This window comes from Lepisosteus oculatus, chromosome 22 (assembly GCF_040954835.1).
Source record: "Lepisosteus oculatus isolate fLepOcu1 chromosome 22, fLepOcu1.hap2, whole genome shotgun sequence".
Taxonomy (NCBI): Eukaryota; Metazoa; Chordata; class Actinopteri; order Semionotiformes; family Lepisosteidae; genus Lepisosteus; species Lepisosteus oculatus.
The window spans coordinates 9,615,148-9,632,294 of NC_090717.1; the positions used below are offsets into that span (position 1 = coordinate 9,615,148).

The following is a 17,147-nucleotide window of genomic DNA, read 5'->3' on the forward strand; positions in this document are numbered from 1 at the left end:
CAATAATTTGGATTATTGAGTTCAATTTCAATTTTATTGTAATGCTCCGCAGTAATTTGTGTAATTATACTTTTTTATAGACAGTTGAGAACACGAGGGATTGAAATTAAAAGAGGGTTTTTTTTTACTAACAATGTCAAATGTCTAAAGCTACATACATAAAGCATAAGACACCAAAGATAGCACTTTTAATACAGAATATAGTTTTGTAGTCTTACAAATGTTCAGTAGGACATTTTCACATTTATGGGTATTAAAATGAAATTTGTAGTTTCCCTTATAAAACTGATACACCAGCGTCCTCATTCAGTCATACCCCTGCTATTTTGGGGAGAATAAAGAAGAAAAATGGTGATGAAGCTCATGAAAAAGGTACAGTATGAGCTATATTTCCTTTCAATTCAGCAAGTGATCAGTAAATCTTGACAATTTAGCGACTTTCATTTCCTTTAGTTTTCCACAGGTATTTGCTTTCCTCTGAGATCAGAAATGATACATCAGAGCACTTGTCTTGTACTTTGGAGCACTCCAGGTTTCTTTCATCATTCTGTAATTTTTCTGCACTGCGTGAACTGGAAAATGAGACAAGGCTCCAAAAGCACAGGCCAGTGTAAGTTATGCCCCATGTCTTACAGCTGCAGTGAACAGACTCCTTAATTAATGTTAGCAATCCACTTTTTGTCAGGGGAAGCACAAAATTAATATAGGATTTGGATATAAATAATTTCTTTGGAAAAGTGAGGATATTGGCAGGCCAACAAAAACAGGAATTTCGTATGAAAGAAAAATAAAGAACTGCTGTGTCCAAAGACACTTTTTTTGCTCAGTGTCAACTTGGTCTTCACTCTTGGCAGGACTTGTCTCACAGTTTCTCGAAACCGTGGAACCATCAATTCCATTTCTGACGGAGCATAACATCGTCCTGCAGAGGAACTCTGTCCCTTCTGCTTGCTGTGAGCCTTGTCTTACATTTTCACAGAGGAAACAAGATAAGGAACAGTCTGGGGGCAGACACATTAATTATCTCAACCAGAGTCAGTACAAAATGAAACAGCATCTATACGGCTGTTTTAAGCTACGAAAAGATCTTTGATCTCCATTACTGTGCATTCATGTTTTGTATGCTTGGAGAATAATATATAGGTAGCCTTGGACCTCTGCAACATGAGTGTCTGGAAAGAGGGAAATGAACCTTCTTATATTGTTGCTCATATGCTATGCTTATAGTTCTGGTTCTCAGAGACTCATGAGTAATGGGGTCAGTTATTTTGGATACTTTGCTATTTTTATATAAACTCTGCAGTTCTTTGACTGAGAAAATAGATTTTAGCCATATTTCCATTACTCTGTAAATTATTTTGTTGACTCTAGCAGTAAGGGTGTAGAGGTATCCACTTAGACAGAAAGACACATCTAGATGTAAGTAAAGATATTCGTTTATAGGATGTGACACAATTTACAGTACCCTTAGGTGGAAAAAGTGTTGTGCTGGCTTGCAAAAGGGATATCCTCAATATATGTAATTACAGATACTGCAAAAGATTAATCAATAATCAAAGGATTTCTGTTAATGACTAACTCAGAAATAGCTACAATAGAGCAGTAATAACTGCCAGCTGGTGTAAATTTACATTTTATAGTGTTCTTTTTAACTGAACCTTCAGGTATGAATGGCTTTAGATGAAATGGCTTAACCAATAAGAGTTTACAATTATTGTATACCTAATATATAAAAAAGAGCCACACCACAACGGATATATGAAAGATTAAAGACATGGTTTATGTCACTTATCCCCAGGATTAATGAGGGAGCATCTGGAAATGCTTATTTTATCTGAGTTTTTTATGCTTCTGTTTTGCTTTGTTTAAAATCGCTTTAAGACTAAGAACTGTGGCTTTGGGCCAAAGTCAATCGTTTTAAAAATAAACTAGGTCTCCTAGTTGTTTGTGGTTCAGAAGGTAGTGATGCTGCTGGAGGTCAACGATAATAGTACAAAACTGTGGAAAGAAGAAAGGGATTCTGTCCATAATTTGAAATTGACCTTGATATAGACAACAGAACAAACAGACAAGGAGTAGGTTGCTTGCATTCTTCCTGTTATGTCCAGAGCATTCAATATTAGCAAAAATGAAATAATTGCTTTCAGAAGTTAATTACACTCATACATTTCAGAGCACGGGTGTTCAAACGCATACAATCTGATTCCAGACAAATGCTGATACAATCTCCCATTTGATGGAAATTTGGAAATGAAAAATGAACTGCTTGCAAAACACATATAAAGGGAACAAAATAGACGGCAGAACTTTCAAAGTACTGGAACTGATTAGAAACAAGGAAGGCCTAAAGCTCTGGGCCCTGACCGTTTCAGACAAAAATAGGTTCAAAAAGGCCTACGCAAATTACAAGAGAGCATACACTGTCATGTTTATGATATAAACCTTGTTTGCTCAAAAAGGGAGAGATAGCATTTCTCAGGGAGCCTGATGACTAGACAATAATATCTTTGACTTTAAATCTCTTTGCTGGTAAATTCTTTCCAGCAGGAGTCTCATTAAAAGATGCAACCCTCATTCTGGCTTTTATTAACAGTCTCTCTACATTTTGTAAGACTGTGTTTTACTATAGTCTCAAAATGGGGCTGGAAATGTAACATGTTTGTTGTTGTTTGATTTTTATGGTGGGGGACATCAACAAATGCTTGATCTTACAGTAAACTAGTCCTACTTCGAAATATGTTTTTTCATATTTACATTTTATAACATATAATGTAGTCAATTATGTTTTTAACAAGTGCAGATTTGTTTGGAAGGAAATGGCAGAGAATAAAGAAACTGTTTAGCTCATGATAAAGTACTGTCTTTTTAAGTGCAGACAGAAAGCATTTTCTAAAGCTGGCTTTCAACTTTGTATACATTAAAGTACAATTAAAGATGTTCCATGCACTTTTCTCAGTAACCAAAACTTTAATTACTCCAGAGGAAAGGTCTCTATTTCTGTAATTATATCACAGAAGGATTCCACAGAGTACAAAGACTCTTTGGAATGTTTCTACAAGATTGTGCCTTCTGTGTTTATGAACCTTAGGTACATCAATGTAGCTGTTATCTCAAATGCCAGAGGGCAGTGGAGAGTAACTGCTGAAATATTGTCATAAACCGATTGAACAGTTTTCCAACAATCCCTATTTTTTTCCAGGCATTTATATTCTGAACCATCTCGCCATTTTCTATCCAGTTCACGGTTGAGCGGGAAAGCTGGAGCCTAGTTCGACAAACAGGGCGCGCAAGGCAGGGTATACACTGGACAAGACACCAGTCCATCGCAGGGCCACACACAGACACAAACAGACACACTCACACTCACACCAGGGCCAATTTTCCCAGAAGCCAGTTAGCCAACCAGTATGTCTTTGGGCTCTAGGAGGAAACATGAACCAGCAAACATACAAACTGAGGCAGATTGCTCCCCAAGTCCGGAACTGAACCCAAACCCCAGTTTTGAGACAGTTATGCAATGCTCGTTCACAGAAGGCTTAGCAACTTCTAGACTGTTACCATTAGGTTTCAGAAGGGTTGGGTCTATTCAGCACTGAGATTGGGGGTTGCTGCTGTGAGTAGAGTTGGTAGACCAGTAGGTGGTGCTCTTCCCTGTAGATGAGAATTTCCGGACCAGTGTCACATTATGGTTTCCGTGGACCACATGGCATCTTTCAAGGTTCTGACTACTTTACATTAAAGAGCATATTAAAGAGTGAAGCATTTTCTCACTTTGCCACCTGATGTACTGTATAGTGGGGCAGCTCCCAGATAATGTGTACCAAATGTGTGATCCATGTAGGTGCTACATAAAACACTTTAGGATCTTTACCCAAAGATCTTGACTCAGACATCCTTACCCGAAGGGTATGCATTGCAAGCGTCAGATATGTTCCAGTGCTTAAGGTCCTACACTGACAGGCTGAAGGAATTGTAACTTTTTAGCCATGAACAGGAAAGTATGAGAGGCCATGACACAAGTATTCAGAATGCTCATGAGCATTGACTAAGTCACCCCAGTGGTGAAACCTTGAAAATAACCAGTGGAACACAAGTGAAAACTACGTGGAAGAGCATTTGAAACTGAGAACAGAAGGCACTTCTTTCCCTAGAGGATTATGGGTGTCTGGAACAAGCAAAAGCCCTGGCTTCAATCAAGAATGAGATCCTGGGATCAGTTAGCTATTTAACGACCAAACGGGCAAGATAGGCCTCCTCTTTCTTGAAACTGTCGCCATGTTCTTGAGCACTGTGACTATCTGGAAGCTACCCAAAAATAATGTTAAGACAGCTGCTTGAGATAATTTAAGAAACCGCTAGGCGAGATTCAAGATCAATAAACTATTAGCAACCGAAAGAGCACAATAGATCAGAGGTCCTTCTTCGGTTTGTAACCTCACTCCTGTTATTTCTGTATCAGCTAAGGTCAAGTATGATTCTCCTATCCTATGCTACCATCCAGTGGTGATTTTTTGTAGTTACCATGATCTGCTCTTCAGGCATACAACCTGATTTCTTGGATTTTCGCTTGTGGAGTGGCAATTTATTTGTTGGATCAGTTAGCTTTTTACAAAGTTTTCCAACGTTTATCATTAAATTGCTATAAAGTTGGTCAGGCACCTACGTTTTCTGCTGGTACTGATTGTTGGAATTCAGGGAAATATTTCTTAGGCTAAAACTGTAGACTAGCTAACACCCCCTGTACACAGCCAATGAGGAAAAGAATAGTTTGCCATTAAGAAAGGGCTGGTGGACACAACCTGCTTCCTCGCAGTTACAAGAATTACAAGAAGTTAGCCTAAGAGCATTTTAACTGTAAATGTACGATAGTCTACATGAAAAAAAAAACTTTGCCACACATTTTATTTTCATTTTTCTGAGGAGAATGTTATATTTAAGTACATCCGCTGTTTATCTCCAAATAAAAAGACGGAATATAATTATCAGTGCATATAAGTGCATTTCATATCATATCTGAGCATACACAACAGCAGTCAGACATGATGGGCCAATGCATCTCAATGGCATCATGCACAGTTAATGCGTTAGAACACCTGCCACTTGTTAGTGAATGTGTCTGATAAATGGAGTGGATGTGTGAAACATGGGTTACACATAAAATTTGTTAGATTAGTTAATATTAACCTGGCTCCCGGTACATAATACTAAGACCTTTGCCTGCACCAATTTGCATTTCTGCGTGTATGTGTGTGTGTGCCGTCGCAGCTCGTTTTGACCATGCTTCTGCGCCCATGTACTGTACATCCTCAGTGGCACCTTGTCTCAGGCCCACCGGCTGACGTCCTGAGTCCGCAGCGCGTACTGGCCAACCTCATCCTATCACAGAGCAGGAGCTGGAGCGCTTGTACCGCCCAGGCACCGGCATATTATCGCACTTGCATAACCAGGAATAAAAACGAGAATAGAACAAGGGGCGATGTGTACATGGATTTATCTCCCGCTTCGCTTTATATCTATTTCAGATTTTCTTTTAATGGTTCCAAGATTCGTAAGGATCTAACGTAAAATGTCCGAAAGTGAAAATGACTTGGAACACCTTGAGGCTTCGGAGAAAAAGGTTAGCCAGCTAGTCGACTCGTGTTAAATAGTTGAATGTGTTACTAAAAAGATGTGTGGGCACCCCTTTATAAGACACGTGAATGGCTACCATGTCCTACTGTTTATTTTTAAATACTGGCATGGATTTTATTTTTATTAGCTCGTCAGAGGTGGTGTGCTTTGGGTATTTTGGGAAATAGCAAGTCCCGTCTTTGCCCTGCAGTGTTATGGACAGTATACAAGTCTCTTGTGAAAGGCGCACTCCGCAGCTGGGTGTTTGCGTGTCGTATGCGTTCAAGTGCAGGTATTGACGCAGAGAAGGGAATTTTACCTTGAGCTCAAGACTCAGCCGCAGTTCACCAGCCTGAGCCGAGAGCAGAATAGGCCGTTCAAAATACTCTTATGCAGAAAGACTGTTTCCAGGACATCAGCCAAGTGCCTGGAACAAGCGGATTTTTCCTTCTACCAGAATTATTTAACTTTCAAACCGACATAATAACCGGAAGGGGATAATACAGGGGAAAACGCTGGCTGTTTCTGCATATTGTTAATAACCCGTTCTCCACATGACAGCTGTACCTTCATCGAGGCATAATCATGCTCTGACGAGGAGACCTACAAGAGATGTGCTTGAGGTTGATACTTTATGCGGTGAAAACGTGCTCTCTACCTTTTACCCCTTCTTTGTGTGTGTAGAGCATATTAAATGTAAGCATTTTTCAAATTTTATGTTCAAACACTAATAAGCACCTTGTCCATTTTTGCAGCCTTATGCCTGGACCCTTATTCTGACGGTCTGCTCTGCAGCTATAGGGGGGACTTTGCAGTACGGCTACAACATTTCCATCATCAATGCACCCACCGCAGTAAGGCAAACGCATCACTTCACCTCCAGTGACTCTCCTGATGCTGGATGCAAGCATGCTAGGCAAAACCTTAGGCTGTCACTCTTTAGGTTCCTTAGTATAAAATAAGGCCGGCACACTGGCCCAGTGGTTACTATTGCCGCCTCACGGCGCTCGGGCCCTGGGTTCAATTCTGGACCTGGGGTCTGTCTGTGTGGAGTTTGTATGTTCTCCTTGTGTTCTTGTGGGTTTTCTCTGGTTGCTCCAGTTTCCCCCCCACAGTCCAAAGACCAACTGGTAGGTTAATTGCTTCTGGAAGAAGTGCTCCTGGTGTGAGTGTGTGCTTGCCTGGATGGGATTGGCTTCGGCCCCCCTGCAGCCCTGGATATAGACGCCATCATTTGCCAAAAACAGAGTACCAAGTAAGAGATAACAGAGCACACTGGTGATCTCTGGATGATGTGCTTCCAGCCTGTCAGAACCCTATGTCAAAAAATGCCAGCTGTTTCCTGACATGGATTTGCATGTTTTCGTTGCGGCTTATGTCCTTGGGGTTGTCTTTCACTACTTGTCCTGAAGTCCTCCAGCTTGATTTGGACAAGATCTTTCGGGATTTTTTCATATGTGCATAAAGGCCCCTCCCTGTGTTAAAGAGTAGAAAGGATGATTAGTTCCTGTGCGTTTGTCTGTGTCCTCTAAGGACCATGTGGGAACCGTTGTTTGGAGTCTTGATCAGTCTGCGGTGCACTTGTCCCCCCCCACACACTTCTCCTGCAGCATGTCCAGCGGTTTGTCAATGAGACGGTTCTGGAGCGGTGGGGCAGACAGCTGGAGGGCTACCAGATCACTCTCATCTGGTCCTTCATCGTGTCCATGTTTTCTCTGGGAGGCCTGGTAGGAGCTCTGCTTGCAGGGCCAATGGCCATTCACTTCGGCAGGTACAGCAGCTTCAGCATTATAGACAACTACCACCAAGTAGCTACTGTACATTTCCAGCTTTCTGTCCAATGGTAGAAGTGAAAAGGCATGAAAACTATTACAGAGTCTGTTACAGTAACCACACTTATTTCTTAGTAAGACAGCTGTTTAGAGATTAATATAAGAAAATTCTATAGCAAGAAAAATCTTCGGTGCTTTAAAATGACAAAATATCATACCGTATCCACACTATTTAACTTTGAGAAAATATAGGCATTAATATATATATATATCCTCCCTCAGTAGGTATGCCGTTTAAATTTAGCAAAAGCAAATGCAGCAGGGAATAATACTGCCTTTTTCATCAGAGGCTGTGACAGTTCAGCTGTATTCAGGTTCTCTTCTTTTTCATTTAAAATTCTGCCAAACATTTTGTCCCTCTGACAGCCCCACAGAATGAAACGGCGAATTCTCGTAGGTGAGTGGCAGTAGTCACCGAAAGACGGTGTCAGTGCGTGCGTTTTTTCACTCTTCCCGCCGCTAGGAAGAAGTCCCTGCTGCTGAACAACCTGTTTGTGTTCGTGAGCGCGGCGCTGGCACTGGCAAGCAGGGCGGCGAGGTCGTTCGAAATGATCATGCTCGCCCGCATCCTGGTTGGCATCAACGCCGGTACGTACAGTATTCCAGTCTGAAACGGCACTGCAGCGGCAGACTGGCTTCACCCAGAAAAACGAAGCTGCAGGAATCAGTTTTGTGCACTGTAACCGTAACACTCCATAAACCTGGCAAGAATCCGGTACTCACTACTAAAGTGCTTTCATCATCCAGACACAGTAAGAATGGCTTGGGGGGGGTGTTGTCATTCCAGGTGTATCCTGGTACTGAGAATTACAATTCCACTTCGACTCCAAAATGCTTTTTGAATTGCTGTTTGTGTTCTTTGAGTGAGAGATTCAGGTGAAGAGCTCACGATGATCCTTTCCTACACAGGTGTCAGCATGAATATCCAGCCCATGTATTTCGGAGAAAGTGCTCCTAAGCACCTGCGAGGAGCTGTGGCGCTGAGCTCGGCATCCTTCACTGCTTTTGGAATTGTTCTGGGTCAGGTTATAGGACTCAGGTAGGCTTTGAGCATAAACCAAAAATCTTTGTATTTCAGTTCCTCGGCCAAACTAGCGCTCAGATACCTGTTCCTTTTCCACAGACACAAAACTCCAGTTATGTATTATGAGTTGGCATGTCTCACAGTCTTATTTTAACACCGCTACAGCTGTCGCATCTTAACAACAAACAAAATGGTGGGGATGGAAGTTGCTCTTCACTTATTTCAGTCATTTCTTGAAGGATTCCAGGCAATGTGGTTTAACATCTTGGCAACTTGGTATCCAGATACCATCAACCTTGAAAAATGCTGCTTCCAGACTTCCAGATGTCCCTGCTCAAAGTCTGCTTTCGTAAAGACTAAAAAGATTTAGTTCCTTTACATTTGCCTGTGTTTGACATTTTTTTAAAGGCAAGAATTAATCTGATCTCTCTTCTCTGAAAAGTTGCTCCCGCAATAGCGTTCTCTTTTCCTGGTGGCGCAAACGAAGCACGCAGTGTTCCAGATAAGGTCTTAAAAATAGGTCGAATTAGAGTGGATTCCTCATTGCTCCCTGTCTCGGGTTCAACCCTGCAGGGAGATCTTGGGTGGCGAAAGCCATTGGCCTTTTCTTCTGGCCACCAATGCCATCCCTGGGCTCATACAGCTCCTCACACTGCCCTGGTTCCCTGAGAGCCCACGGTACCTCCTCATTGACAAAGGAGACAAGGAAGCCTGCACTGAAGGTGAGGAGGCAATCTTAGTCATTCCTTAGTGGGTCAAGACCTTCATTTTGCTAAAAATTCCCAGAGTCAAAGATATATCCTTATTACCCTGTTGCAATAGTAGTTCATTTTTAATTTCATTTTGTATTTGCTGTTTCTTACGCATACCTTCGGATAGTTAACACACGTTTTATTTATTTGCCCTGTTTTAAAAAACTGGGTAGCAGATTTTGTTTTTGCTCTTCTCAAATGACTGGCTGAGTGGTGCGCTGAAACGGTGAGGTTCCATGGGTCAGCAAACCGTGCGGCAAGGTGGCGCCACTCAGTGGACACGCTGCTGCGCTGCACCTGCCGGTTTCACGTGGCTCAGCTGGACTCTGACGCCCTGTCCCACAGCGCTCCGCCGGCTGAGGGGCTGCGGAGACCTGAGCCGCGAGATGGACGAGATGCTGCAGGAGAAGGCGGCTGCAATGGGCCAGCGAGCCAAGGGGCCGTGGGCGCTGATTCAGGACCGGGGCGTCCGCTGGCAGCTCATCACAGTCGTGGTGGCCAGCAGCGCCATGCAGCTCTGTGGAAACGACAGCGTGAGCACAGTACATCTGGACACTCCCCGCGTGCCTGGCTACAGACACACAAGTCCTCAGCCTCTCCTTAGAGCTTTCCATCCAATGCAAAAGCGAACTGGGAAAACAAGCGTAGCAGTGAGACATATTCCACAGCAAGAACATGCTAATCCTATGTTAATCCATGCAGAAAATAAAAAACGCAGTCTTTGGGATGTTCGGTCTTCCTTTTCATAAATATCTTTGCACTTAGAAATTGATCTTGCACATATTACACATTTATGAAAATATTTCCCAGATATTGATATCTAATGTTATACGAGAGGATAATTCCTTTCTCCCCTGTTTAAACAGCTATAACAAGCTACTGCAAGAGCCCGAGATTGTTGAGGGCAACGCAAAGCAGAGCTGTCTTCTTTTATTCACTTGATTTGTCTTTCTTCTTTTTTTTGATGTTTTTATCAGTCTTTATACTTTGTGTGATTTTCTTTTTCTTTAAATTACAGATGTACTTCTATGCATACTATGTGTTTCAAGAAGCTGGGATTCAAGCTGAAAAAATCCAGTATGCAGCCATTGGGACAGGATCCTGTGAGTTTATTGCAGCTGTAACATGCGTGAGTGTTTGAAAGTGTGCGGCTTATTTATGAATAAAGTAACATGCATTACAGGTGAAGGGAATAATCTGCGTAATGTTCTGGCACTGGAAATCCATCTTTAGCTAAATGGCTTAATGTAAGAAAATCCTTCCATCCATGTGCTTTGTCCGATACAGGGTCATGGGGGTAGCTGGAGCCTACCCTGGCAAGCAGAGGGCGCAAGGCTGGGTACTCCCTGAATGAGACACCAGTCCGTCACAGACACATGACGCACACACTGACACCAGGGACAGTTTTCCCAGAAGCCAGTTAACCTACCAGCAGGGTTATGAATTGTGGGAGGGAGCCGGAGCATCCGGAGGAAAAATAAGTCAACACAGGGAGAACATACAAACTCCAGGCCGATAGCACCCCAGGGCCCCAGAACTGCGAGACAGCAATGCCAACCAGGGCACCACTGTGCCACCCCGGTGGAAGATAATCTCCCTGTCAGTATTTTTTTAAAGAACTGGAGCAAAGGAATCCAAATTGATGGGCGTGGTTTTATAATAATCAATAATTAATACGTTTTTAGCCCAGCAGATAAAAAGTAGGACGATCAGTTTTCCCATTTCCATTTACAAATAATCCTTTATAGTCATTTTGAATAATCAGACCTATTTTATTCAGTCCAATATTTTAATACAGAGTGTCAAAGTTTTAAACTTTGATGTTTACGACAGCAAGCACGGAACCGAGTGCACGCTAACGTTCACAGCGTCTGTTCGCCTGCCTGCCTGTTCACAGAGCCTGTGACTGCGAAGGAGAGTTTTGGAAACAATATGTTTTGGGGGTTATTTATTAATAATCCAATAATTAGGGATTCTGTCAACAGGAAAGCAGAACTCGCTTGCCCAAGACCAGGGCAGTGTTTCGACTGTGAAAATCTCTTTTCTTCTCAGAACCTGCTGATCGAGAGGCTGGGCAGGAAGGTTCTGATCATGGGCGGGTATCTGCTCATGGCGTGCTGGGCTGTGGTGTTCATGGTGACACTCGCACTCCAGGTAGGAGCCACAGTACCTGCTCACTGCTGGCAACAGAAGACTCTTAACAAAAGAAAAAACTCTTGGCTGTTACAGAACTGTACCAATTAAAAGCTCAGCCAGTGGACGGCTTCTCAGTTTGTGTGTTATATATTTTATTCTAATATTTTAGTGTGTTTTACTCAAGTGATATTTACATATTTCGAATTAATTATTGAGGGATGAAACACTATTAGTGTACTGGGGTTCTGTAACTCCTCCTACAGTACAGTCACTGTACTGGGGCTCTGTAACTCCTCCTACAGTACAGTCACTGTACTGGGGCTCTGTAACCCCTCCTACAGTACAGTCACTGTACTGGGGCTCTGTAACTCCTCCTACAGTACAGTCACTGTACTGGGGCTCTGTAACTCCTCCTACAGTACAGTCACTGTACTGGGGCTCTGTAACTCCTCCTACAGTACAGTCACTGTACTGGGGCTCTGTAACTCCTCCTACAGTACAGTCACTGTACTGGGGCTCTGTAACTCCTCCTACAGTACAGTCACTGTACTGGGGTTCTGTGACTCCTCCTACAGTACAGTCACTGTACTGGGGTTCTGTGACTCCTCCTACAGTACAGTCACTGTACTGGGGCTCTGTGACTCCTCCTACAGTACAGTCACTGTACTGGGGCTCTGTAACTCCTCCTACAGTACAGTCACTGTACTGGGGCTCTGTAACTCCCCCTACAGTACAGTCACTGTACTGGGGTTCTGTAACTCCCCCTACAGTACAGTCACTCTACTGGGGTTCTGTAACCCCTCCTACAGTACAGTCACTGTACTGGGGCTCTGTAACTCCTCCTACAGTACAGTCACTGTACTGGGGCTCTGTAACTCCTCCTACAGTACAGTCACTGTACTGGGGTTCTGTAACTCCTCCTACAGTACAGTCACTGTACTGGGGTTCTGTAACTCCTCCTACAGTACAGTCACTGTACTGGGGCTCTGTAACTCCTCCTACAGTACAGTCACTGTACTGGGGCTCTGTAACTCCTCCTACAGTACAGTCACTGTACTGGGGCTCTGTAACTCCTCCTACAGTACAGTCACTGTACTGGGGCTCTGTAACTCCTCCTACAGTACAGTCACTGTACTGGGGTTCTGTAACTCCTCCTACAGTACAGTCACTGTACTGGGGCTCTGTAACTCCTCCTACAGTACAGTCACTGTACTGGGGCTCTGTAACTCCTCCTACAGTACAGTCACTGTACTGGGGCTCTGTAACTCCTCCTACAGTACAGTCACTGTACTGGGGCTCTGTAACTCCTCCTACAGTACAGTCACTGTACTGGGGTTCTGTAACTCCCCCTACAGTACAGTCACTGTACTGGGGTTCTGTAACTCCCCCTACAGTACAGTCACTGTACTGGGGCTCTGTAACTCCTCCTACAGTACAGTCACTGTACTGGGGCTCTGTAACTCCTCCTACAGTACAGTCACTGTACTGGGGCTCTGTAACTCCTCCTACAGTACAGTCACTGTACTGGGGTTCTGTAACTCCCCCTACAGTACAGTCACTGTACTGGGGTTCTGTAACTCCCCCTACAGTACAGTCACTCTACTGGGGTTCTGTAACCCCTCCTACAGTACAGTCACTGTACTGGGGCTCTGTAACTCCTCCTACAGTACAGTCACTGTACTGGGGCTCTGTAACTCCTCCTACAGTACAGTCACTGTACTGGGGTTCTGTAACTCCTCCTACAGTACAGTCACTGTACTGGGGTTCTGTAACTCCTCCTACAGTACAGTCACTGTACTGGGGCTCTGTAACTCCTCCTACAGTACAGTCACTGTACTGGGGCTCTGTAACTCCTCCTACAGTACAGTCACTGTACTGGGGCTCTGTAACTCCTCCTACAGTACAGTCACTGTACTGGGGCTCTGTAACTCCTCCTACAGTACAGTCACTGTACTGGGGCTCTGTAACTCCTCCTACAGTACAGTCACTGTACTGGGGTTCTGTAACTCCTCCTACAGTACAGTCACTGTACTGGGGCTCTGTAACTCCTCCTACAGTACAGTCACTGTACTGGGGTTTTCTTACTAACATTCTAGTCCAGAGGGAAGAACTCCACCTCACACTTACCTCTCACCCCAGTGCTGTCCAGGCCCAACCTTATTTACTCTCTAAACCTTTCAGAAGATGGTAGCAATGGTAACACTGTTGTCACTTATGCTTGACCGGGCATAAGTTTAATTTTAACCACACATTCTGTCCTTGTTGCTTTTCGACAACAGGAGAAGGTGAGCTGGATGCCCTATTTAGGCATGACGTGTATTTTTGCCTTCATCCTCAGCTTTGGAATGGGACCAGGTTTGTCTTTTGATTTTTTTGTTGTTGTTTGAATTGTGACTTAACTGTAAGTATCACTGTATTAAAATGTATTAGTTTAATATGTGAACTGTAAGTATGTGACAGTGAAAGCTTGGCCCAATACTAACTGGTTAACCTTCTTTCTTACCCCTGCAGCTGGAGTCACAGGGATCTTGCCCACGGAGATCTTTGAGCAAACAGCCCGTCCTGCAGCCTACATGATAGCAGGCTCTCTGATGTGGCTGAATCTGTTCCTCATGGGCCTGCTGTTCCCCTTCATTGTGGTAAGTAACTTGTAATGTAGAAGCCACTCTCTGGTCACCATAACTATTCACTGGTTACGTCTGTTCAGAACTAGTCTGGTCATTGTAGTCTGCTTATTTGAACACTAGTTGTCAGGCTTGGATTTACTTATTTGTAGTTTGGCCTGTAAACGATGCCTTTACTGTGATTGCAGTTTCTATTTTCTTAGAAATGTTTGGGCCACTCCTTATTTTGATTTCTTTTCAAATGACATGAGAAACAAGGAGATGCCATCACTGTGAAATGTGGGCTTCTCAGAGTTCTCTCTAATCGACCAGATGGGGGCGGTGTTGCACAGCACCTCTGGGATCTTTGGTTGTGACCATGTGTGCTGTCTGTCTTCCAGAGCGGGCTGGGCACCTTCTGCTTTGTTCCTTTCTGCTCAGTCTGCCTCCTTTCCGCTCTCTTCATTGCCCTGTTCCTGCCAGAGACCAAAGGCAAGTCTACCCTGGAGATCACAAAAGAGTTCAACAGGCGCAATTTCAAAGGAACGGAGCAGCAGCAGTATCAGCTGGGTGAAGTCCTCCGATCCACTTCACTCTAGTGCACCAGGAACACAGGAGTTAAACTGACTTCAACCCAGCTGATGTCAACCCTGACTCATCTTATAGACTCATCTTTGTCACTTCCAATCAATTGTCCAGTCTTTGCTCCAGTAAATGCCTGGGTTAATTAAACAATCAAGGATAAATTCGTTAATTTATTAGGAGGTTTAAGGTCCTGTAATGGCATAGAAAGGAAGTGCCAATAATGACTACCTCTATGATAGTGACTATTTATTAATGTACAACCTTAGTGTGCTACTTCTACAACACTTGCACTTGAATTTCAGGCCAATCGTAATCTGTTTAATGAATTTAATGTTGTAAAATGACAGCTTTTCAATTTCCTGTTGGTTATTCAGAAGGCGTATGACATGAGAATGAATGAGCTGTACAATGAAAACTACATTTTAACATCTTAAAACTCAGGCATAGATGTGCATGCTATATCTATATGTGTTTTGCTCAAGTCGATAATCTTTAAAAATGCACTGAATAAAATCCCTATCTGTGTTCAAATTCCGACCCATACAATGCTTTAGCTCATGTTGATGTTTTCATTTTACAATGCAATTTAAAAAATATATTAAAAAAAACAACCCTTATCTAAGCTGATTCCTGATGAAGAGTGATCAGCGCTGACGAAACCAGCTGCCAGGAAGACTAGTATGATGTTATTTAAGCCACTTGTAGAACACTTTTCCTGTCCAAGAAAGAAAAAGCCGGCTTCGATGTTGTGGGCCCTAATCTGCAACCACTATTTTAAAAAACGGTCACTAGAAACCTTCTTAATTGTAGAATGGTTTCTTCCTCCTCACAATAACTAGAAGAGGTTTCTCATGTTTCTATTAAAAAAATATAATTCTTAGTCTTTCCCACAACTTGTTACATCTATACCACTAAAGTGGTCAAAGTCAAAGTAAAGTACATGCACATTTATTTGATCTGTGCTCTTAAGTGCCTCCTCTATTTGCAGTGTTATTCACTTTGGCTGTGAAAATGGTCATAATCATGAATTTGCTTTGTAATAATCTATTGTGAACCTCTTCTGTGGAAAACAGTGCTTGTTTGTATGTTCTTACTGTGTTTGCATGGGTTTACCCTGGATGATCCAGTTTCCTCCCACAATCCAGAGATGTACTGGTAGGTTATTCGGCATTTGGGAAAATTGGCCCTGGTGTGTGTGTCTGTGTATGCCTTTCATCCCATCCAGTGGGTATCCTGCCTTGTGTTCGTTGCCTACCGGGATAAGCTGCTGCTTCCCAGTGACCCTAAATTGGAAGAAGCACTTAGAAAATGGATTGATGTATATTATTTCTACTGGATTAGAATCTCAGGCTCTATGGTTAAGAACAACATGCCTGACCTTATGACCCGAGCTAACTTTTTATTTGTGAGGTGTTAATAAAATAAAGTATCTGTTAAACTATCTGACGGTACAGTAATTACTAAAATGTCCAGGGTGCTACTCCTTGTGCCGGTATTACCAGACTAGTTAAAAGTTTAGAGGTAACATTATTTGCACCTACAGACTCAATGCATTTACTGTACAGAGCAATGTCAAATGCTTTAAAAATGGCTTTCAAGATTGTTGTTATTAGGAAAAAAATGAAAGTGAAATGTGATGCACGTTTCATGCAACATGTTCTGCATCGCAATATATCAAATGCAGTTTGTATGCTAGGGTTGCTTTTCTGTTCTGGTTAAACTTGGAATATATCCCGTACTAGTCAATATCCTTTTGTACTGTATTACTGACTCTGTTTTCTACCAAAGGTAAAAAGTAATTAAATGTATCCTGATTTGGATAGTCAAATCCTCCAATTGCATGATACAGTAATCAAAATCTTATTCCAATTAAACATTTTGCTTTTTGGAAAGTATAATTTTTTTAGAAATTTAATGTTAATTCTTCAGAAAATGTTTCTTTACTAAACAGTGCGTAATAACACCTTCTACTTTTTGCATGTATTGTATACAGTACTTTTAAAATAGCCTTGAACAAATGATGGAAATAATTTTTGCATTGCATTTTTCTTTTGTTTTACAAACCTAATGAAAAAATAGCACAGTATTTCAGATTTTTTTTTAATATGCTGAGTTTTTTTATTTATTCATCTTGGCAAAAATTGTTATTATAGCGCAGATAAAATTTAAAAACATCTATCTTTTCCAAAATAATAAACTAAATAAAGTAATGCTCATTTACTTGATATCCAAATTAATTTTCTGTCTTTATTTCAGTGTCTGAATCATTTATTGTGACTATGGGTATGATATGTTTTAAAACTTTATTTACATTTTATCTTTAATGGTTGAAAAATTGTTCTGTTCCCCAAAGAATCTTTAGCAATATCGCTTGTAAAATTAAATAATGCTGCTGTTTGTATTATACATTTTAATAAAACTGAATGGAATCAATGCTATATATATATATTGCTGCAAACACTGGTTTACTGTTGTCTCTTGGCTTCATTCTGGTCATTCCCAACCTTGAGCATGAAGCTCAACACCCTATGAATCAAATGAAAATAGTTTTCGGTATGACTGAATGCTTGGTTAGACCACTAGGAGACCAGTACTGTAGGACATA

General features: G+C 42.2%; 1 protein-coding gene across 1 annotated transcript; it reads left to right on the forward strand.

Annotated features, from left to right (window-relative positions):
- Positions 1–5,408: 5,408 nt before the first annotated feature.
- Positions 5,409–16,719, forward strand: slc2a11a (solute carrier family 2 member 11a). The gene is made up of 12 exons (XM_006640406.3): positions 5,409–5,617; positions 6,366–6,464; positions 7,221–7,381; positions 7,906–8,030; positions 8,352–8,481; positions 9,040–9,188; positions 9,564–9,751; positions 10,237–10,347; positions 11,271–11,372; positions 13,634–13,709; positions 13,866–13,993; positions 14,359–16,719. Exons 1-12 carry the CDS (start codon positions 5,567–5,569, stop codon positions 14,554–14,556), a joined length of 1,518 nt encoding a protein of 505 aa, XP_006640469.1. The 5' UTR covers positions 5,409–5,566; the 3' UTR covers positions 14,557–16,719.
- The last annotated feature ends 428 nt before the right edge of the window (positions 16,720–17,147 follow it).